The 23,332-nt window shown below is 38.9% G+C and overlaps 1 protein-coding gene across 3 annotated transcripts in view; it reads right to left on the bottom strand.

Annotated features, from left to right (window-relative positions):
* Window positions 1-53: 53 nt before the first annotated feature.
* Window positions 54-23,332, bottom strand: part of TEX10 (testis expressed 10) — a 53,837-nt gene continuing 30,558 nt past the window's right edge. For all 3 annotated transcript variants that reach the window (XM_083877783.1, XM_083877782.1, XM_083877784.1), the window contains exons 10-15: window positions 17,818-17,906; window positions 16,526-16,659; window positions 4,803-4,883; window positions 2,138-2,319; window positions 969-1,179; window positions 54-286 (exon numbers count right to left, since the gene is read on the bottom strand). In XM_083877783.1, coding sequence (XP_083733909.1) covers window positions 173-286; window positions 969-1,179; window positions 2,138-2,319; window positions 4,803-4,883; window positions 16,526-16,659; window positions 17,818-17,906 — 811 coding nt within the window. In that variant the 3' untranslated portion in view covers window positions 54-172. The remainder of the gene's footprint in view (window positions 287-968; window positions 1,180-2,137; window positions 2,320-4,802; window positions 4,884-16,525; window positions 16,660-17,817; window positions 17,907-23,332) is intronic.

The following is a 23,332-nucleotide window of genomic DNA, read 5'->3' as shown; positions in this document are numbered from 1 at the left end:
CACCTTCTAGTAACATCTACTTAATTGAAAAAAAAAAGGCAATAGAAGTATTGCAGTTCTCTGTAAAATTTTTATTGTTTCACTTACAAAAAAATTGACAAGCTTTGTTCCAACATCTTCCATTCAAAACTAAATAAAGTAAATGCTTTACAATAAATGCAGTTTGACCTCTTCAATATACTGTGTTTATAGGGCCAGGTGTCTGGGGATGAGAGGCAAGGTAGATGTTGAAACAGTAATGGAGGTCTGTGAGCCACTGCTCCTGAACTTCACCGCTCTTCAGTGTCTAGAAAGAAGGAGAAAAAAGATAAAACTCAATATCCCCAACAGCACTTGCAAAACTTGGCTTTGTTTTTACAGGTAATCAGGTGCACTATTAAAGGTACAAGACAGCCCTGTTCCCCTGCACACAGTGACATTGTTCCTCTCTTTTATACATTTCAACACAGTGTGCCTGTTAAAGCCCAAATAATAAAGTGTTACAACTGGGTACACTAAGTCATTACATTACCATAACATTATCTGAGTTAACAGCAGATGTGCTTTCCTTACTCTTAATTAGAGTGGCTCACTTACTTTGCAATTCTGCAATTTATAGGCAATTAAAATGCAAATGGTGCTATCAATGCAGGGGAGCTCCCCAAACCAGTTTAAGGAAAGCTGCTACCAACAGACCACCCCAGCCCAGGAATTCCCTCTTCTCAGGATTATGTAGGTGGCTTTAAAAGCCCAGCAACAACAAATACAACCCACCCACGGTGGAACAGCACAAAAATTGGCTGTGGCATTTCCAACACTAAAGGGAAACAACCCCCTCCTGACCTGCAGGTTAGAGAACCTCACCATAATGTTCTACATCTGCTTTCACCACCCCTGTTTGAAAACGGCTCTTCTTGAACATTTGCAATGGTCTTTAAAAATAAACATGACATACATGTGGTCTCAGGAAACAAGAAGTTGTTTCATACCATGATGTCCTTGATGATCTGTTGCACCAGAAACTCATTTGTGATCATATGGCTCCTGAGCTGCCCGTGCTGCATTAGCAAACGAAGCAACTGAGCAACAACAGGCAGCTCTTCCCGACAGATCCTGCTCACTTGCAGGCTTTGCAGCATCAGCCTCAGTAGCCGTGGCAGGAGTGCTAAAGCAGAAATGCATGATCTCCACAGCATATCCCTGAGAGGAAAAGATAATCAAAATTGAAATGATTGAGGACACACATTTTAAGAATGGTTCTGTGAATTGGCTGCATGGCTGTACAAGGAATCCTGCTTCTGTGGATTCCATCATACCAGCAGCATTCACCATAATTAGTGGCAAAGCAGAAAATCTGTACCGGAAAATGTCAAACTTGAGAATATTCCAAAATTTTGTACAGCACTGGGAAAAAATTAAGGCCCTGCCCTGGAAGCTACAAATGTTGCTTCATCTCTCACATAGTGCAATTTCTGCATCATGCAGCTGCAAAGAGGATTTTGTTTCAGTCACTTTTCAGGTACACATGAATCTCTCTTTATGATTCATAAGAAATTAAATAATGGACTCAGGTATTTCTGATATGCAAGACATTAAATACAGAAAGAGAAGGAGGACTTGGGCTCTGAATTTTCAGGAAGCTTTTAACAAATTTTCTGTACATGGAAAAAAACAAACCACAGACATTTCTGTGTTTCAGGTGAATTTATTTTAATGCCTTATCTGTAGCTTTTGGGTTTTTTTAAATCAAATGTCTTTGCAGTCTATGTAATGATGCCTGAGAAGTTTTAAAACTGAAACATCAGATCAGTTAAGAGTACATACTCATAAAGCCAAATCCTTTGCATAGTGCTTTTCAATGTATCTAATGGAGCTGAGGTTAAAGATTAGGGTGTAAATATCCAACTTCACAAAATCAGGATGGTTTTGACATCTAAGTAAAACAGTTTGAAATGAAACCTTCTTCAGTTACTGTTTTAAGTAATTCCTGGTAACTTTGCAGCTGTTTTTCTTAAATCTAAGTACTGATTTGAAGTAAGCAGACAACAGACAGAAAAAACCCACAGCTCTGGGGGGAAGGGAGTATCCCTTCATTTCACATCTCTAATTACTTGTGGCTACAAAGACAGAGACAAAATGGTAAGAAGAGCAGCTTTACCTTTTCTGTAAGTGTTCTGTATCCTCTCTGTCTATAGTTAACAGAAAGTACAGCAGACTGTAACAACAAGAGGCCAAGAACCTGTGCAGGTTTTCACTTATGATGCAGGCTTGATCCAAGAGCTTATTTATGGCACATAGAACAGATCCAGCTGTGCTATCAGGTATTACAACCAATCCAACCTGTATTAAAATGAGACAAAAAACAACAACCATCCAAGTTCATCATTTTATACAAAAGATTTTTTGCTGGGATACAAGCAAACCTAGAGCTTTCCTGTGGTGACATGTATTACTTTGTTTCTTTTCAAACTCTACAGACCACCGCATTTTTTGAAATCCCTGCTTTCCCAATAAACTGCCACCCATACCAACAGAAGGTTTAATTGACATCTTCATTCCATCCCTTCTAAACAAACACTCATCTCAAACATTTTTGAAAAACACAGCACTGCTTTGAGCCTTGCTCTGAATGACAGTGCACAAACAATCTTCTGGGCAGAACAGGTCTTTCCTTTTAAGCATATATCATGGGACTGGGAAGGCCTTTCGAGCCTTGAAATGGCAGGGAGCAGTCACTGAGGTAGAAGGAAACTCTGATTTATGCTACAGAAAGGAAAGCTTCTACTGGATTGTCACCAGGGTGAGTCTCCTTTAAGCCCAACAGGAGCTTTATGAACCGAGGTAAATCAAAGCTAATGAAATATATGGTGAGCCCAAAGTGGGGTGATGCTCTTCCGTTGTTAAAGAGAGAACATCATCTTGAGTAAGGATTTTATAGGCATAATAAATAATTTAGAAAAAAATTCTTGTTTTTTGTAGAGGCAGTGAATTAGAAAGCAGTTTAAATTTTGAAGTACTATGGAGTAAGTACCCTAGATTTTTGTCTTGTAAAGCCATAAAAAAATCATGCACTGCTAGTGTGGCACCATTTACCTTTAAAAAACTATTTAAGGAGTTTGAGAGTAGTCTAATTTGCTCACCTGCAAGTACACTGTTTTAAGCTGACAGAGGGAGTTGGTTCACTTAACAAGGTCAGCTGTTTCTTTTACAAATATTTAGAAAAAAGATAAATAAAGTACAAGCTATAGAAATGTGAAATGTATTTCAGTTATACCCTTAGTTGTGAGAGGTAAGAGATACAGAACAACTACAAGTTGAAACTTTTAAATACTTCCAGCCTAAGACACTGGGTATAATTCAAGGCCATGAGCACAGATCACTGTCCCAGGCTGACTCTGTGCCAGTTAGATACAGAGACAGGAGGAGGATGATGATGGTCCTGTCTGACAGAAGGTGGGACTGCAGCTGTCACCACGATGCTGCTGAATACTACAGGACACCGAGGCACCAAACAATTAAAGTTAATAATGTTCTTCCTGATCAACCATAAATAAGAAATAATGGCAACAATCTAGATGGATATAAAGAACCATCTTGAAGACCAACTGAGCCAACACTACGGATGGAATGTGCTGGTCAGCCAGTCTGAAAGATGACAGGAACAGACATTTCAATTTATACAAGGCCAATAGATGAGGCTGCTCAGGTAAGTTCCTGTATAGGATGTTGCCTCCATGATGCCTTTGCTCCCTGAGAGGTGTCAGCAGCCAGTTGGAGACCTTGGGCAGCAGCCTTGCCAACCATAAAAACACACTTAATGCTCTCAAAGGGCAAAGCAGTAGAACATATAAGCCTTTTTAAAAGCTGATTTAAGTCAACATCCAACCCTAAAAATCCAGAGTGTGGTTATAGGTAAGCTATTCCCTATGGAATGCTCTGGGCTAGTAACTTCTCAGTATGGCTCCATGCAAGGAATGGCAGACACAGATCTGCCATTAGATCTGTTAGATCACAGAACCATCCTGACAGGAGGGCAGGGACAGACCCTGTGGTTCTCCCTCTCATCAGGCAACATCACAAGGAATTGCAGTTTCTGTCCCTGACCATTCTGTTACCCAGCTCTGGCTTTGCTAATTCCATCCTCAGCTCAGGCATGTTCAGGATTAGAAGACAGGCTGTAAAACCCACAGAATGGGTCAGGTTGGAAGGGACCACAGCAGGCCATCTGGTCCAACCTCCCTGCTCAAGCAGGGTCATTACAAACCACATGGCACAGGGTTGTGTCCAGATAGTTCTCAAGCATCTCCAGTGAGAGAGACTCCACATCATCTATGGGCAATCTGTCCCAGGGCACAGTCACCCACACAGTAAAGTTCTTCCTCCTGTTCAAGTGGAGCTTCCTGAGCATCAGTTTCTGCTGTTAGATCTTGTCCTATTGCTCAGCACCATAAAGAACCTGGCTCCATCTTCTTGGCACACTTTAGATACTTATATATATAGATGTGGTAAAAAAACCCTCATCTACAGCTGCTGGTCACTCCTTTGAAAAGCAAAGCAAAGCAAACCAAGAAATGTTCCATTTATGGACAAATTGCCTTGAAGACAAGCTGAAGTATTCGCAAATCTGAGAAAAATTACCCATATAAGTTTACATGCCAACAGTTATTTTATTGTTTTTAAACTCCCCCAAATCTTGTTTAAAGCTTTTGCAAATGATGAAATTATAGATGAAATACACAGGATAAGTGGATTTGAGGATTACTGAGACTGTTAGCAAATTTATCACAAGGAAGTTTAAACGCAGAAGACAAAATGGTACTTACCAGATATTTACAGATGCCAGTCTGGAGAATGTCAAAACACTGACTTTGTGAAGGTATAGTGGACAAGCTGTGACAGATCACCTGTTTTAATAAAACAAAGTTATATTTAAGCACTCCAAATGCAACCAGCAATCACTCACTGTGCAGTCATACTGTGGCGACAGACCTAAATCCAAAGAACCTACAGGGACATGCAGCAGCTTTGTCTCAAAGTACTGATTCTTCATAGTTTAGAAGAGCAGCATTGTTGACATAAATTGTTCAGCGCTTAGAGATGATGGTTTACACCATTAGGTTTTTAGGAAAGACTCTCTGCATTTTATCTGTGTGATAGAAGGCCAAAAATACTCTATCAAACTAGACTGCCACACCAAGCCTCCAAATGCCTTTCTTCGGAGCTGAAGAATTTCAGAAAACTTCCCAAATAACTGTATCAAGCATGAAACAGAGGGGTCACAGTGAAACAGAAAAGCCATTCAACAAGGAAGAATGTAGCAAAGATCCATTTTCAACATATTTTCCTCTTCAGTGCTAAAAATGTCATGTTCAAAAATACAAAATGTAATAAAAACTACCTTGTTTTATAAACGGCATAAAACTTTCTGGTGCTTATATAATCAGGCACTAGGAAAGTACCATGAAATGCTATATGTCTCTTGGATGGGGTAAAGAAACCAGAGCTCCAGTAGAACTGCTAGTAAACTGTACTGCAATCCTCAGTAGATGGCTTTCTCTGTTCCTCTTTTCCTTCCCCTCTATTCCAATAATTCAAAAACTAGTTGGAGAGGTTGGATTCCCTCTCTCTGTTCACATTCATTGCTTATCTCACCAGAGCAGCAACTAAAGCTTCTGGAGAAGCCCACTCACAGAGCACAAGTGTGTTATCAGACCATGAGCAATTGTGATGTCCTGCTAAGGACAAGGAAGATGGATGAACCAATACTTGAGGAATGGAATCTTCTCTTTGTGCTTAAGGGAATGAGAGATCAGATGTTTGAAGGATGAAAGAATTCAAGTCCATGAGTTTTACAAATATCTTGACTAAGCAAAACGCATTTCTCTAAAATGCCTCATGACTCAAAATCTAAAGGGAACTTGCACAGGAGGATCTGACCTGAGGGATTAAATTCTGTGACAGTGTTTTGGTTTTGAGACTTCAGTTGAATCAGGCAGGTCAAGACACCAAAATAAGATAATGACAAAACAGAACATATCAACTGTGTTGTGTCAAAAATAATAGTCCACAACATTTGCAGCTGGAGGATGGGAAAAGTAAGGGAAAGAACCATTAACTCAAGGTCCTGTGGTATGAAAACTCAGCCTTCATTAATGTGGATGCCAGTGCTAGTTTAATCAGAAATGGCCAAGTGGCACCATTTGTGGTGGCACAGAAGTGCAGTCAGCTTCTTCCAAAATTACATGCCACACTTGCTTTTAGCCCTGCTTATGCCAGCCAAATTCAGGAGATCCTTAACACATCTATCTAGAGGAACATAACATTCCTGTTAGTGGAACATAACATTGTTGGGCTGTCAGGACATTGCTCATGTTATTCAATATCACAGGTGTAGAGCAAATATTTCATTTGACTAGCAGGACTATTTAAAAGCCAATTTCAGAAATACTCTTGCACTGAATAGCTTTACTATACATTTACTTTATAATGAAATGATATAATTAAAACTGAGTACATCATCCTAAATATAGTAGGGCTTTTGTCCACTGCAATTTGAAAATGATAAAATATTAAGTACTCCGGAATATTCCCAAGAAATCCACTCAAAACATCTGTGTTATTAGTGGTGTCAAGGAATAAAGTCAAGCTGCAACAGAGGTTATTACTGCGGACTGTCATGTCAAGGACAAACTGTGACACCCATCTGACCTAGTATTTTAATGAGCAGCACTTACACAAAAGGTAAAGCTGCACTGATGAAATCTGTTGGATGACAGCTCCAAGCTGAGAAACCCTGCCAAGGCAGGGGGACTGGACTAACCTATGGAAAAGATCACACAGGTTTGATGAGTAACAGCTACAGAAAAAATTCAGTGAAAAAAGAGTGGTGGGTCATATGCTTGGAGATTGATAAAAACTTCTACATGCAGCTGTGAGTTTTACCAGTTGGAAATGAGGAGGAAATTCTGTAACAGCTGACCACAAGCAGTTGTGATACAACCACAAACCAGGGAAACGTTACTTTGGGATGTAAAAATAAAGATAATCCAAACAGAAGTCCTAAGACAGAATAGGATCATTCTTCAATACTACTCTTTAAGATCTTACTTAGAATTAGACCATTTCTGACATACTGTGCAAAGTCAGAGCCACTTATTTTCAGGAAAGGCAAATTCAAACCAAACAGACACAGGAAAACTGCACAAAGAGAAATGCCGTCTTAACAGTGTCAAAGCAAAGGACTTAGCCTGCTTGGGCTGGCAAAATGACACCCAAGAAGGGATCTTATTGTCACTTACAGAGTGGTGAAAAATGCTGCACCAAAACAAATGTAACCATACAACAACTAAACATAAAAATGATCATGGCTGGCTGGGAATGCAGATGCGATGGAAATTGGGAAGGATGATTATGAAAGGGGAAAATGCAGGAGACGTTTGTTGCTCTTAGGACAGAACTTGGGCAGTTTACAAAGGGGATTGCCATACACTTGTGAGCACATCACACCAGACACAGTCTGCCAGAAAGATCCCTTTTGATTCAGTACAGACCCACAAACTAAAGACGCTGAAGGCAGACCCACTAGGCCCACCCAGCAAAAATAGTGTTTCATTATTAATATTTCACCCTTAGGACTATGTCCCTAAAACAAGCCCACCATCCACTGAGGCTCTGCCTGAGAGGACAAGTTGTAGGAGCATTTCATTACTGGTACAATATGCCCACACTCAAGATTCTTCCCGAACTGTCAAGGAAAACAGGCACCATACCCCTGGACAGCAGCATGATTCCTTAGAAGCACTGTGGTAAACTGCAAGTTGATCTTTCCATCTTTTAGATCTTTCTGACCCTCAAAACAGCATCACCATTCCCTACATCAGTTCTGTTTTCCTGCAATTAAGTGGGGGAGGCTATTCTTTTCAATTCCGTAAATTAAATCCTGTTTGAAATGGCTTTCATACCAAATGCCTGTTATAAAAAGTGAAACTGAAACGTTTTTAGACATGGAAATGAAAGGAAAAGAAAACTTAATTATCACATGAAAATTAGTATTTTCCCTGACAATTTATTTTCCTTAGGCAAGGTTTTGCATGATGTTTAATTTCCATAATAAAATGTCACAGCTGATTCATTACATTACATTTGATTAGCATTTATCACATTTTTGGCACATTCATAGATTGATTTTGGACCAAAGCCAGAGTTGTTTTGTTTCAGAGCAATCCTGAAGTGAATGGACTGAGAAGAGACATTTTTGATCAGGGAGGGGTGGGTTTTTTCTTTTTGAGCCGAGTATTTTATAACAGGTTTGCCTTAGGCTTAGACATTTTGTTGGGGTGTTCTTTTCTTTTCAATTTTGTTTAAATGTTCACTCAGGTAAATTAACCTAAAGAAAAACATTCTCTTAAACACAGGGATTATCTGTTAGCACTATGCAGCAAATGCTACAGGCTCTGTAATCCATTGGCAGATTTTCAAACCAAACCCTACTGATCAGACAAGCCCAAGTACCACAAGCCACACAACTGCCACAGCAGGTTCCCTACTGATGCCTTGGGAAATCATGGCTACAGGGGCCCCCTTGCCTGTCACACTGAAGACAAACTCCAACAGCAGCCAACCACAACAGGGAAGAAAAAAACCCAGCAACAACAAAAAACACCACAAAACAAACCCAAACAAACAAATTTCAAAAAGGCTGGAAAGGCCCCTCAGAAGCACAGCTGACCCAGGTTTCTTGGAGATCCTGACACCATGGAGTATTTTACTTCAACTGGATGAGTTAAAAGCATTTTTGTCAATGACAGGCGCCCTGACTGACAATGCAATCCCACACACGCTTTTCACAGTTCTAATGTAGAATCAGAGGAATTCATCAGTGTAATGTTGTTCCTCTCTAAGATGCTCTCACCTCCAGAAGACAGAATTGGGATGACCCAAGGAAGCCCAGTCTCATTGTGAGCCCTCACAGCAACAGGAACAAGCACACCTGATGAACCGACACTAATGTTTCGTTCATTATTGAACTGTTCCCACTCCCTCATTGCTTCCTGTAACACGACAGAATCCTGATTCAAAGACTCAAGGAAACTACTTATCAGCAACTGTCCAGAGAAAATTTTTGTATTATTTCAAGTTTAATCATGCTGCAAAGCACTCTTTCTTCAAAGAAAAATTCTCACCTTCCTCTGAAGACACACACAAGCATGAGCATGGAGAGGAACCCAAGCAAGCAGGAAAGATAATGCATGGAGTATTTTAGTGAGCCACTGCGTGAAGTCAGACCAAAGGCAGTTCAGACTCCCTGAGAAGTGATTTTATTGAAAAAAGAAAGTTGGCGCACACCAGATACCATAACCTAAGGTGAACTTTAAAATATATTTTTCAACTCACAGTGACATGTACCTCAGACATGGATAACTAAAATGTAACAGGCTGTTCTGTGGTGAATTCCCCAGCCCTGGTGAAATGCCTGTTTGGAGCAGGACTGTATCCAGTGTAACATGTTAGTGCGGAGCGTAGAAAACGAGAAGTTTTCAGGTGATGGGGCAGGCAATGAAGCTTGGCGTCTGAAGCCTGGCCAGCTCCCCCGAAGCACCCTCGCTTATCAGACACTACTCCCCTGACAGGTGCTGCTTCTCTTTCTGAAATAAATTGATTTGACAGGGCAATATTAACAGTGCCCTGAGTTGTTGAGAAAGCTGCGTACAACAAGAGATCTTTGTTCATCTGCCTTGGGTAAGCTCATGGGGGCGGATGTGAAAGATATTCCTGATTCACTGACTCCAGAAAAAAAAAAAAATCCTGAAAAAACCCACCATAAAAACCTTCACATGAAACCCCTACACATTCACAATAAAACAAAACAAAACCTAAGTTAAAAAAAGAAACAGCAGAAAGAAGAACAGAGTCTGCAGGAGAACATTACACAGGTGACCAACAAGGGAAAAAAACACACTGTTGGGCTAATTTTACATTCGAGGTGCAAAATGGGAATGCAGAAACTTATTTAAGAATTACAAATGCTTAAGAACATATATGGTGTCCCACACATTGATAGAGATTTAGTATTTCCAAAGTCTTAGAAGAATTGTGACACACAGTTTGTGCCCTGGTCACAAACAGGGTAACTGCAGCACACAAACTCATCTTGCATCTGCTAACTGTGATGCCTGTGTGGCTGCAGGCTCCTTGGCTGTCACGGGGTCTGATACAAAATCTATATTTGAGAATCAATTAAACTAAGGGAAGTTATCTTTATTTGCCACTGGACACAAATACCTGAATGGCAAGCACCACAGCTCACCTCCTGTGCAATAACTTGATCATGTGGCTCTTGTGGTTACCAGCAAGATTTGGTGCTACAAGGCAAAGAGGGCTAGAGACAATCACCCGAGTTCTCTAAGTGAGGGGCATTTCTGAAAATACTGTTATCAGCAAAACTAGGGTTTAAGCTCAACAGCCACTTTGCTATCCAAGAGTAGACAAAGCCAAACCTGAAGAACACCACAGGTTGGGTTCTCTTCTCAGAGCCATCTTACTAACAAAATTCAAAGAAAGGACATCACAAAGCAGCCTTTGCTTTATCCTTTTGCAGCCATAATATGCCCTTTTTTCACAGCTCTGCAGCTTCCTCACAGCTATAAAATGTCACCACAGCCAACTGCTCCTCCTCTGGAAGCCTCCTCATCAGGCTACATGCAGGACAGTCAAAGGAACATCTGATGTTGAAGTCTCAAAAATCACCTGCCTGACTCTTCTCCAAACAAAAGGGCCGGAAAACACAGAAAACCCTACACTGAGCTCTTGTCCCACAAAGTCTGCCTCTTTCTGAGCAAATTCACGTTAGGTGTCACAAGCCAGGATTTGAATATAAAGCACAACACACAGTACCTGTGGAGTTGTAAATTCATGCCAGTTACATGCAGTAACACTGCAGTGAGCTCCCAGCTCCAAGGTGTTACAAGATATGCTGGAAGTGTAAGATGCAATGGAGCACTAGCCTGAAGATCAGCTTAGGTTTTCTCGAAGTTTGTGTTTTACTTTTCATATTTTACTGGTGGGGGCTAGTTTTGCTGCTTTTTGTTTGTTTTGGGTTTAAGTTTTAAGTCTTATAAAAGAGCTTGAAAAAGAGCTTTCTTTATTTTAGGAGGCATTCCTTTTACTTAAATTATTTCCCTTCTGTTTCTCTGGACTTTACATTACTTTCCAAGAAAATAATTATTTTCACTTCTAAACATTAAAGCTGAGACAGGATGTAGCTTTACTAAACACTAACAGGCTTATAGATATTTTTTTGTCTTCCTTAAACAACATTAAAATTGTACCATGTTCCTAGTTTAGAAGGAATTTTATTTACAAGGAAGTTTATTTACCCTTAGCTGCCTTTTCTCCCCAATAACTCCAACCTGTAAATCTCAACACAGACAACAAGTTGAAATCTTTCAGGAACTTCAATTCAAAAAAATACATTGTAATTTTTTTTTTTAAAAAAAGCATTAATTTCTGCTTCAAGTTAAGCTACAGCAGTACAACACCACCATTTACTTCTCTAAACAATCATCCTTGCAGGGTTTTTAATTTATATGCACTGACTTGCTATCTTTATTGATTTGCTGTAATTTTTCATAGCAAGTCAGTGCAGATCCCTTCAGCCTTCCCCACTGTATTTCACTTATAAGACTGAACAGGTTTTGACATGGATTAGTGTATTACACTACATGCATCTCAAGCTTTTTGAATTCAAGTCTGCTTTTAAAAGCAGCTGACCTTCCCTAGTGTTTGCTCTTAAACATTTTAAACAACTGGTTGAATATTTTATTTCCTCAAGTCAGCTGTGTGCTCGATACAGCTCTGGAATCTCAATTTCAAGCAAATCCTCAAGTTATCATTTGCTTTCCCCCTCTGAAATGTTCAACCGTCGCAAACATCAAATATTACAACAGAAATTACCATGTATACACGGTTACCTTGTTAAACTCTTCATTTCTGTGGGCACTTTTTCATTTGATCCTGGCAGAGCAATTCAATTACAGGGGAGTGAACAATATCACTGACAAACACTATGGGCACAGTTAAAATGAGCCAAGGCTGAAGCTCTTCCCTCAGGCTGCAACCATTTATTCTGGAGTCCCATTTATTTCAGCTACAGGGGGGTGATTTTAAATAATTGGCTTTAACAAGACAGAAGTAATTTTAAGCAGAAGATCCTCCAGAAAAGGAACCAAAGTTCCCACATTTAACACCTCTTTTAGACAAATCATGAAGACTAACCTTTAGAGCTATGCAAAACAGCATTTTAAAGAGACACTTTTCTGAAGCACTGCTCCTTAACTGAAAATCACCAGTATTTAAAATCTTCCAACACAAATATTGCACAGTCAGATTACACAGTCATTGATTCCAATGACTACTCTCAAGACAAAACAAAAGTACTTTACAAGCAATATCCATCTCAAGACAGGTTTTGTTAAAAACTACTTAAAAGCATTACTTCCTATCAGAAGTGCATTTGTTACTGTTATCCACATGCTACCAGGTGCCCTGGCTACAATAACACTCCAGAAGTCCAAACTACTGTTTGAAAATGCCTCAAGTTATTATTTCCTTTCGAGAACTTGCCCTTTCTCCAGAGGCACATTGCATTTTCCCCAGCATCTCTGGCATGCATACATTATATGTGAAATTCCCTCTTGCAGCTCTTAGAAACACACATCACCCATTGCACAGCTACGGACAGGAAGGTGGGATTGCCTTCCCCTGCATTGGGAAGCAAAGTTGAGCAGTGAGCAGTAAGTCCAACAAGCTGTGGCCTCCAGATTCACACCTGGGACCCTTCTTCAGTCCCACCACCCCGGCTGCTCCTGCCTCACAACCGTGATGCCCCACCGGCCGAGCAACAGCTCCTGCAGGCTGATTGCTGCCAAGCAGGAATCTGGAACAGAGCTATAACACATCCCGTGCTAATCCAGAGCTTTTTCTCTTCCACTTGCTTCTTTTCATAGAACTTATGCAAAATCTAGTATTTGCAACTTTGTTCTTTTCAGCAGAGAGCTAAAAACTAACAATGGTTTAGACAAAACTAGAGGTGGAAGAGATGAAAGAAGACAGTGGAAAGACTAATAGGAATCTGATCACTAGTCTCATTTATTGATAGCAAACCAGGCCATCAAATCCTAATTCCATCAGAGCTCCTTATTTTATTTTTTTTTCACACACATTAAAATACTTTTCCATTGAGAGGAAATCCTGAATTACAACTACATAATGAGAACTCTTAAACAAACAATTCTCAACACAGAGTAGAGGCCTGGTCTGCAGCCAACGAGCACTGTTCTCATTTAGCAGGTATTTAAAACTACTACAAACATTTTGCTTAACATTACAGCATCACTATAAACTTCCTTATCCAGCAAGGGAACAGATGAAAGGTTAGCATTCAGAAGCGCTGCACTATACCAAACTCCACCAAAAGCATGACTAATTCAAGCTGGGGTTTATTATTTCCTGTAGCACTTCTCTATCTAAATAAACCAAATTTTCTGCCACAGCTAAAAATATTTTGACTCCAAAGTTCTATCACAGCTTGAACTACGTCCACTTGGAAGAAGGCAGTCTCCAAGCCTACCTCCCTCAAACTCAATGCTCACAGAACCCTCATATCACACTGTCTTTCCAGACACTCTAGGAGAGCCTCATTACTTGCTGGCAGTTTTCTTCTCCCCGGAGCCTGCAACTCTGGGGTTTGCCTTTTTGGGTGGGGTTTTGTTGTTGTTGTTGCTGTTTAGCTTTTTGGTGTTTTGTTTTTGTTTTTTTTTTTCCTCCCTTTGAGAGCAGATGAGCTTGTTCAGTACCTAGTGAAAACTAACGATCTACAAGAAATATTCCTGTGCAGCTTGTGGCAAAATCTTGAATGGAAAGGTTTTTACCAAGTCTGCCTTCCCCCCCCTTACCTTCTTGGTTTTAAACAATTGTCCAGACTCCAAATGCCAAGGTTTTAATGGACTACAGTCCCCAGAATAATTTCTTCAGAAACTGAGCAGTGTATAGCATATTGGTCAACATGTTTGAGGCTGGAGAATGATACTCATACAAGGAAAAGATAAAACCCCCGAAAACTTAACACAGTGCTGTATTAGATATTTAAAAACAGAGAAAAGAGTAATCTAAAAGCTGAAGAGCTTCAGCATGGTTTTGTTTATGCATCATTTACCATATCTATGACTGTATCTGAAATCAAAACCAGACAAATGAAAAATGAATGGAATTCTGCAACTCATGAAAGGAAGTGGTTGCCTCAATACCAATGATCACTTCTCATTGTAACACAACCAGACATGCCACCATTATTACCAGATGAGAGGGAAGAATACACTTAATTTTTTCTCCAGTATGAAAGCAAGCTACTGAAGAGGTGCCCCTAATTTTGTTCACAAAATTCCGTGGTAAGAAAACTAGCAAACCTGAGGAAACAACCCAAACAGCACAGCAGTACCTGGCAGGCCTTTAATGGGAGCAGTTTGGCTTTTAGATCAAATATAACTGTAACAAACCTACCAAATAAAAGAAAACAAACCCTTACTCATATGGTGTATTTCATTATGTCTAAAAAGCAAAAATAACAAAGAGATTTGTTGATGGTGAAACAAAAAGACCTGTTTTTTTTTCAGGAGGAGTTTTCAAATAATCACTGAATCACTGGAGTTGGAAGGAATACCCTCAAGTTCCTCGAATCCAAGGGTCCTGCTCAAGTGGAGTCATCTGGGGCAAGTGTCCGCACTGTGTCCAGCCTGGTTCTGGGTACATCCATAGATGGGAACCAGAATGTCTCTAGGCTACTTAGTCCAGAATGTGACCACCCTCACTGGGAAAATGGGCAGTTCAGAACTCTCTTTGGTTAAGAGCCTACAGAATCAGAAGGCTCTAGAAGGTCTCTCATCCTTCTTCACACAGATTTTTATGCATAGGGTTTTACTCCTATTCTCCTTCATAAAATAGTCTCCAGGCTGACACATAAGGGCACAAGTAATGCAGTGTTCCACAGGATGTCCAAATCATCTTTCGTTACTAACCAAGGATATCCAGCTCTTTGCTTAGTGTCCACCAACCCCTTCTAGCAACCTGGGAAAGCACCTTGTATCCTTCCTGAGAAAAGGTACTTTAACAAAACTGAGTCTCAAGTTTCTGTAAATAATGACTCTCCTTGATAGCACCAAAATACTGAATATTGTGGTAGAAGAGACTCAAACTTGCAACCAGGAACCAAAGGCACAAAAAAGAAATCAAACTACTTCACTGTTCCCTGTGTGAAAATAGTCCTATTTCACTGCTAACTTCGAAAGATTTATGGAATAGAAGCAAAAAGAGGAAGGAGAAAACACTAAAGGTGACATTTTCAGAAACAGGTAAGGTGTACATAAATCCTTCAGATGCTGTATGGGATTATGCTAACTCTGAGAAAAATAATCACTCTGTGCATTCACAGAGCAACAGGACATGGAAAGAGCATTCTGATCCCTCCATACTGGAGAAAAGTATTTTGGTGAGAAAACACTTCATTACTGTCCAGAAGAGACAAAGCAAAACAAACTAGAAAGTTCAACTGCTGCACAGGCAAAATGACTGAAGGCAGAACACCTAAAAATGTGTGTCAGTCATGGTGCCAAACAACAGCCCTGCTTAAAATACTTTCCAATACATAGCAGCACACATTCAACGTGTATCTCAGACTATCATCAATTCCAGAACATTATCACTTGAACACTGTGAAGTAGAAAACATCTACTATATTGCTTTCTTGAATGAAAAAATATACAACTAAAACCTTCTCTTTCACTCTTCTTTCTGAATTCAGGACTATGATTTCATAAATACTGTCAAACTGACTTGTCATTAAAAAATTATTTCACACTTTAAAGTGGTTTCTGGTGAGCTAAACAATAAAAAGTGTTGATGCAGAAAGACAGCTAATACACCTGTTTTGAATAAAATCTAGCAGCTCAAATCCCTTTAGAACCAACAATCAAATTAAGTTTTCAGCTCTTATGATGTAAGGTACTGAATTCAGAGTGAAGTTTCTAATCCCAGCATATTTTGGTTAACTAATTGGGAATCATTCAAAATAACGACTAATGCCAATTTAATATTGCTTCTAAATTGAAATTTTATTTAATGCAAGTGCTTTTTAATTAATAGTGGCACTTATTCTCCAGGAAAATTCTTTACAATTCGTATTTTTATAATTTGTTTTTGAAAGCCAAAACATATTGCTGGTCCTAATATTAGTGCCTAAGAATTTCCACGAACATTTGTAATTTTCCAAATTTTTCCTTGAGTATTGCTTTGCATACTAGATGTCTTAACATTCAACTTTCAAAGCAACTTCCTTCAAAATATTATCTGATGGCTGTAGAAAAAGGTTGGCTTTTATATTTTTCATTCTTTTTTCAACTCAAATCACGACAGGATTTAGGCATCTGTAGAAAAAGGATGGAAAACACTCACAGAGTTTGTATGCTGTCATTTAGAATTAGTGTTGATGTATTACCTCTGTCACAGCCCAGTGGTGTAAAAACTGGTCCAGATCAGTTAGGTAAAGACGGATAGGTGAAAGCTGTGTCTGGCTAATGTGTGGTTTTCCTCTAATGCCCTGGAGACTAGTCAGCTCCTCTCTTGAAAACCCTGGGGAAGAAGAAGCATTACAACAGTATCACAAAACAAGCCAAAGAGTGTTCTACTTCAACAGCATCACTGACAAACACTGTCTTTTACACTATGTCAACATAACAATTTTTTCTTAAAAGCTCTTGCTTGGTTTAATAAACTAAGTATATGAAAGTACAAATTTTGACAGAAACCAAAAATATTTTAAAACCCCAATAAACTATAATGTGATACAAAAAAACCTTTAAGGGGCTAGTGTTATGCTATTTTCAATACATGTATCTTAAAAAAGACAACAAAAATGAGTATAATGCAAAATATTTAACGTATTTCACAATAACTCAGTAAGCTCAGTAATAAATAATATAACCTCAGGTTTAAAAAAAATATCACTTGGCTTATTATTTCTAAACAGGTATTAGATGTTTTAGTAAAACAGGACAACTACTCCACAAGAGTTACTTGGGCTTTGCTCTGCTATCAGTTCAGCAGTCTTTTTACCATTTTAGGAAAAAAAGGGTAATTTTTGAAAACAAAATAGCTGAACATTATAAATAACCAAGGTGATGAAGAAAATACACTATTTTTTACCACAGCACAAGTTAGTGGGAGTTACTTCTTAGCAATATTACACCATTTTAACCACTGTAACTTCCCAAAGTTGCATCACCACAGAATACAACTATTTTTATAGCTGAGTAAGAATAGAGTAGCACAAGTAGCTCTGCTCACACACTGACCTTGGCCAGCTCACTTTAATGTACTATGATTACTTTATGTTGATGGAATGTGTTTAACAGCGTAAGCACAGTCACAGGAAATCCCAGCGGCACTCATTTATATTGTTATGAGCCAATAAAAGGCATTTACTTCAAGCTAGGAAAAAAATCTTGTTTATGTCATATGCTGAATTTAGGTTTTCCTCATACTTTCCTAAGAAAGTTGCCAGAATGAAGAAAAAGTATGCAAATATTCAGCCCAAATGGAAAAGTGTAAAAATAGAGTGTCAAAAATCAGATCAAGAAAATAAAATCTCCTATGAAAAATATATAACAAGATTAGAATTACTTTCAGGAAGTACTTACTAAACCATTTACTCTAAATTAAATTCAGTAATTGACTATCAAAACAAATTTCATTTTGTTAATTCTGAATTATTACATTCATATGGATTACCTATAAGGGTTGAAAACAAGAAGCTGAAATAGTCCACATCATTCATTGAATTATCCTGCACTTGGCACTTCCAGCCTGCAAAGGATGATCTACACAAAACCAATAGCAGACAGTTTATTAAAAACCATATAATTAAGAATTCACAACCTACCTCCAAAATACATTTAATTAGCATGCCTCAATTGTTACAGTTTTAGCCTTCCTGTTTGTAATTGTTGTTAGAATAGCATTTAAATAGCTTCAAAACCAGAACTGGCTCTTTTAAAGACACGACATACTGACCTTTGTACCCCTGCATAGCCTTAGGTTGCTAAGATGATTAAATTAATTGAGATAGCAACTTTTCATTAATACTGGTATAATCTTCAGTACAGTGATGACACCATAAATTAATTTTATTTCCCTTACTTGGTAAAAGTCTTTATATTACCAATGCTGGGCTATATTTTTCATCATATCCACTACTTTTTTAATATATGAACAACAAACCCCATCTGAAAGCAGTCACAGCATCTCTTTCAGAACTGCTGAAGCTATTAAACACAGCGAAGTTAAAAAGCTGGTTGGAGACTTAGAACACAAAAAGGAGCAATACGCAAAGACAGAAGCAAACCTGTTACCAAAGCTGTCTGACACTTTGCATCTCAAGGGCAATGTGGAGCACGTGGAGCACCAGCCTACTCTGTGTCTCACATCAGAAGCCAGTGCTTGTGGAAACTCGGAGCAAACAGACACCAGGGATCACCTAATGGCAGTTTGGCCCACGTGTTGGTGCTGAACCAGGAGCAAGCCAGGAGCTGGGAACAAGGACATCTCACACATGCTTTCCTCACAAGGCTGCAGCTCAGACCCACATCACATTATGCAAAAATGCATATTATTCAAATTGCCTTGTATGCTGCTTTTGGCACTGGCACTGCAGACTATGGATCTTTGCTGTAAGAGATTGCTGCTTTCCACTCTTACAATCTTGTGAAATTTCAGAGCTTCTGAATGCAACTTTCCAAGCCAACTATCTGCCTCAGATCTTTTTTTTTTTCCCTAATTCCTCTGTGCCAACAGCCAAAATGGCTTAGCCCATGGGTAACAAAATTCTGGAACGCTTGTTATGCAGGAATTTTTTACAACTCTGTGCTTTGGGAGCAAAAATATCAAATTTGGAATACGTTTGTGCCAGGCACATACACTTTGCCACCCACAAAAATCCATCCATAATATTTCAGCATCCACAAAAATGACAGCTAGAATATGCACGTGTCTCGACTTACTCAAAAAGAAAGGAGAAAAACCCTGGAAATTCAGAATTTCTTTAAAGTAAAGAAAAAATTCAGGATTCCTTCAGACTACTATGTGGAATAGCTAATTCTAGGAAGGGAAAATCATAGTTAGGTGAGAGAGTACGAAGTAAGGCTTTATTAAATAAAACTTCCACTTCACATTGAATTCTTAATGCCTGGAAGTAGAGATTTGCCATATTTCAGGTGATGTGGTGACTTTGGAGCACAGGCAGCTCTGCATGCTCCCTTCTGGCTCCTAAGAGGCCTTTGGTCCTGCCCTGAGGCCTGGCTCACCACTTCCTTGTCTTCACCTGCAGTCTCCCAATCTCTCCCCAGCCCTAATGCTGCTACTTGGCTGCCCAGTTCTCCCAGGATAAATCCCTTGGCCATGGCCAATGGTCTCCTAGGAGAATGGTGAATATTTTCCATCCTTCCAAGGAGGTCCCATTCATCACAGCATGGAAGAGAGTTCACACATACTCAACTAAATCAGCAAGAACTCTTGCCACTACTTCCCTACATAAGGTGGCTATTCACACAAGAATCAGATCCATACACCAGAAGAGAGAGTGAAATCTATGTCCTGTTCAGCACAGCAGAATTCCCCCAAAATCTGATGTAGAGGGAACATGAGTCTGACTTGAGGTCACTCGTTTTACCAAAGGAGGCATCAAGGAGCATGGAAGAGAGATTCAATAGAGTTTAGGACTTGCTAGTCTAGACACAAAAGTTCAAACTGTGATGGAACCACTGACCAAAATGGTGGGAATGCAAGAGGTTGGGAGAGATAACAAGAGAAGAAAAGTTGCATATGTGAAAATAAATAAATCTTGGGTGGGAAAAGAGAAAGAAAGAACATGTGATAAGCCCCAATTCAGGAAGTAGGGACTTGCATGACAAATCTTGTTAGAATCTGGTTTAAAATAATCAAATAAAAAATATTTTTCCATATTGGAAAAATTCCATTTCCATATGCAATAGTTAGCAGATGCTTTGAATTCCTTACAATAGGACTGGTGCACACAAGGATTTTACATAACCTCCAGAAGCGACTGAACAAAAACTCAAGATTCACTGCAGGACAGCATGCAGAAACTGCAATAGGTTCAGGAGATCCTTGGAGAGGAAGAATAATTAAGCTTGTTGTTAAACATCTGAAAATCAAACACTTCATCAGTTTTGTTTTCCCACACATCTACAAACTCACAAACAGGACAAGGATGTTAAGTATCCTAAGAGAACACCAGGCTACAGGCCACTGGTACAGACATAAGAGGAAGCAGAGAGAACCCCTGCAGTTCTGCCCTGGGAACGTGGAGGCAGCATAAGGAACAAACCCTTGACAGAGCTATTAAATGGTTTCATTTAAGATTCATCTCTACAAGCAAAGCTACACTGAGTCACACACACACAATATCAGCTACAGTTTACTTTTTCAGAAAGTGAAAGCTATTACATGCACAGAAGAAGCCTCAATGTCAAAAGAGCATTAAGGTTAAAAATAATCCAGCATTAAATTTAGAAAGTGACAGAGAAGGTTGCCTCTGATCTTCAGCTTGGCCTCTCTGTGCATACACCTTAGAGTATGATAATATTACGTGTCATATTTTCTCTAGGAATAAAAAAAATCTATGTCTCATTCAAATCATGGATGAATGGATCAATCAGGATTATATCATAAAGGATAACATAGTCTGACCTGTCCCTGCCTTATTTATTGCATCATCTATAATGTGCACAGTGTATGAGGCATAATTAAAAAGGCAGAAGAAAATACTAGCTTACAAATTCAGGTAAGTTATACAAGATGTAAGAGAAATACTTCCTAAAATTGGAGGACAAGTCAGTAGAAACACATTTCCTCAAGTATCATCAGATTGTTTCTTTTTTACTTTTAGGACAGAATAAGCCCACATTATTCATACTGGAAGCTGCCTCTCATCCCTTTCTTTTCAGTTATCCCTAGTCCTGCAACAGCTCAACAGTGATTAAAAGATTAAAATGTCACTAACAGCTGTGGAGAGATACAGCTTCAAGTACTTCTAAGAGCAGCACTCATTTGAAATCTACTTCTCCATTTGAACTTGCAGTGGATTTGAGGTTATTTTTTTGTTTTCAAGACAGAAGATGCTATGTATTCTGAAAAATCAGAAGCCAAATGTTTCATAGTGAATTCCTCAAGTTATCAGGTACTTCTATGTACTTCTGTCTACACCTCCTCCTTGCCTCAGTTCCTCATCTTAAAACTGGGAAAAACATCACCTTCCCATCTCCTGCAGCTGTGAAAATTACTTGGGCACAACAAAAAACTTCCATGGGTGGGGGCAGGGGGAGGGAACACCTTTGTTTTCCAAGTGGGACATAATACAATAGAGAAAACATGGAGCCTCCTATTGAAACAGGGCCAAACTGCAACATGTAATTCTCCTTCAGTGCTCATGATGTACTCCATACAGAAAGGATGGGGAAAAAAAAAAACAAAACAAAAAAACAAAAAACCAAACAAACCATGAAACAGTGTAACTGAAACACCACACGAGAATCTCACAATAAATTAAGACCAAAACCAATGTCTTTCTAATAACACAAACACAAATGGAGCAGCATTACAGCATAGAAGTTTGTTTAAACGCAAGTCTAACCATCTGTCATCACCTCAATTACCTTAGAACCCAAGTGCCTATAATGTAGACACTTGTTAAAGCTGCTCAATTTTGAAGTTCACATTAAAGGAAATAAAAAAAAAAGATAAAGAACACAGAACAAGAGAGAATCCATTCTGGGACAGATGTTGATGTACTACAACTGAAGTACATTTAAAATTATTTTTGAAGTCTTAGTTTAATATATTAAGGCTACCATGATTAATTGGGGACTGTATGCACTTTAAAATGTGTTTTCAAGATGCTTGTAAATTACATGTCAGACATCTGACTAAAAAAATTATCTGCTTTATATGTATAAGAGAGGTAATAAGCATATTATAATTTCTCTTTTTTGTATAAATTATTACTGACAATGGGAACCTGTTATCAAACTGCGTATGAGTAAGACCTCTCCAGTCATGTAGTCCAAACCCACATTAACTATGATGAATTACATGTTGTAATTTCCATAAGGTCACTTGCTCCCTGTGGGAACCTCTCTTTTGAGGTTTGGAACTGCACTTTTAGGTAACCTGCTCTGTACACCAAATGGTATTAAAAGAAAAGCTGAATCTAATTAACTTAAAAATTACTGCTCCTCTTGTCATTATCGGAGCAAATATTTCTCAGTCAAAGCAAGTATGCAATGCATTTCTTTTATCCCTTGCTACAAACTTTTCTTTTAACTCCAGATGGACTTCACTATTTTAGTCCATGCTGCTGTTACTTTCAGGTTGGCTGTATCACACAGCTGCAAAATAAAGCAACCGCAGTTTGTGCACAAGTGGTTATTCCTCAACTGCTGACTACTACCTCTGTGCCTCCTGACCTGGAGTAGCTACCCATTGACTTACAGTTCATGTTTAAGGTGTTGATTTTGGCTTATACAGCCACAAAGAGTCTTTGGGTAATTTAGAGGTCTCTAGTAGAACAACTCTGATGAACCTTGCTGGACTCATTTTAGAATTATCCTTTCACTTGTCCTCCCATAAAACACACTGCTCAAACTCCAGTGCAGACAGCAATGCACCTGTATCTAGCAATTGCTAAGCAAGTTTTCCTTAGAATTTGGATTGGGGTTGGGTTTTGATTTTATTTTTTTTAGTAATAAAATTGAAAAAAAAAGTGTGACTAACTTCAACTGCAAGTTCAGTCTCCAAGGGTTTTTAAAGTAAAATATAAAAAAACAAATGCAAGATTCACAGTTCTTCTGAGGCATTAATAGTATCATCCTTTTGTTCATAAATGTGAGGGTTATAACACTCGAAGTGTAAGGTCAAGGGTTCATGGAACCCTTTTGGTTCAAGGAAAGTAAAACCCAATTCCCCCACCTTCTAGAAAAATGCTCCCAGCACCATAATTGGGAATATCTAGTGCAGAGCATTCCCAAAGCTTTACAGAATTATTTGAACACTAGCAAGACAACAGCCTGAGATACACAACTTGCACTGTACTAAGTGATCTTATTTTAAATTGATTTTATCAGCCACTGAGCAAAGATTTAAACCAAGCCCTCCCACAACTATTCTTTAAATTCTAGGTTATAAAATGATTGTAAAAGGAGTTTCCTCTCTATTTCTTTCACTGATACTT

The sequence above is a fragment of the Zosterops lateralis genome, assembly GCF_965231275.1.
Source record: "Zosterops lateralis genome assembly, chromosome: 1".
NCBI classification, from domain to species: domain Eukaryota; kingdom Metazoa; phylum Chordata; class Aves; order Passeriformes; family Zosteropidae; genus Zosterops; species Zosterops lateralis.
This window is presented reverse-complemented; position numbering and strand designations above follow the sequence as displayed.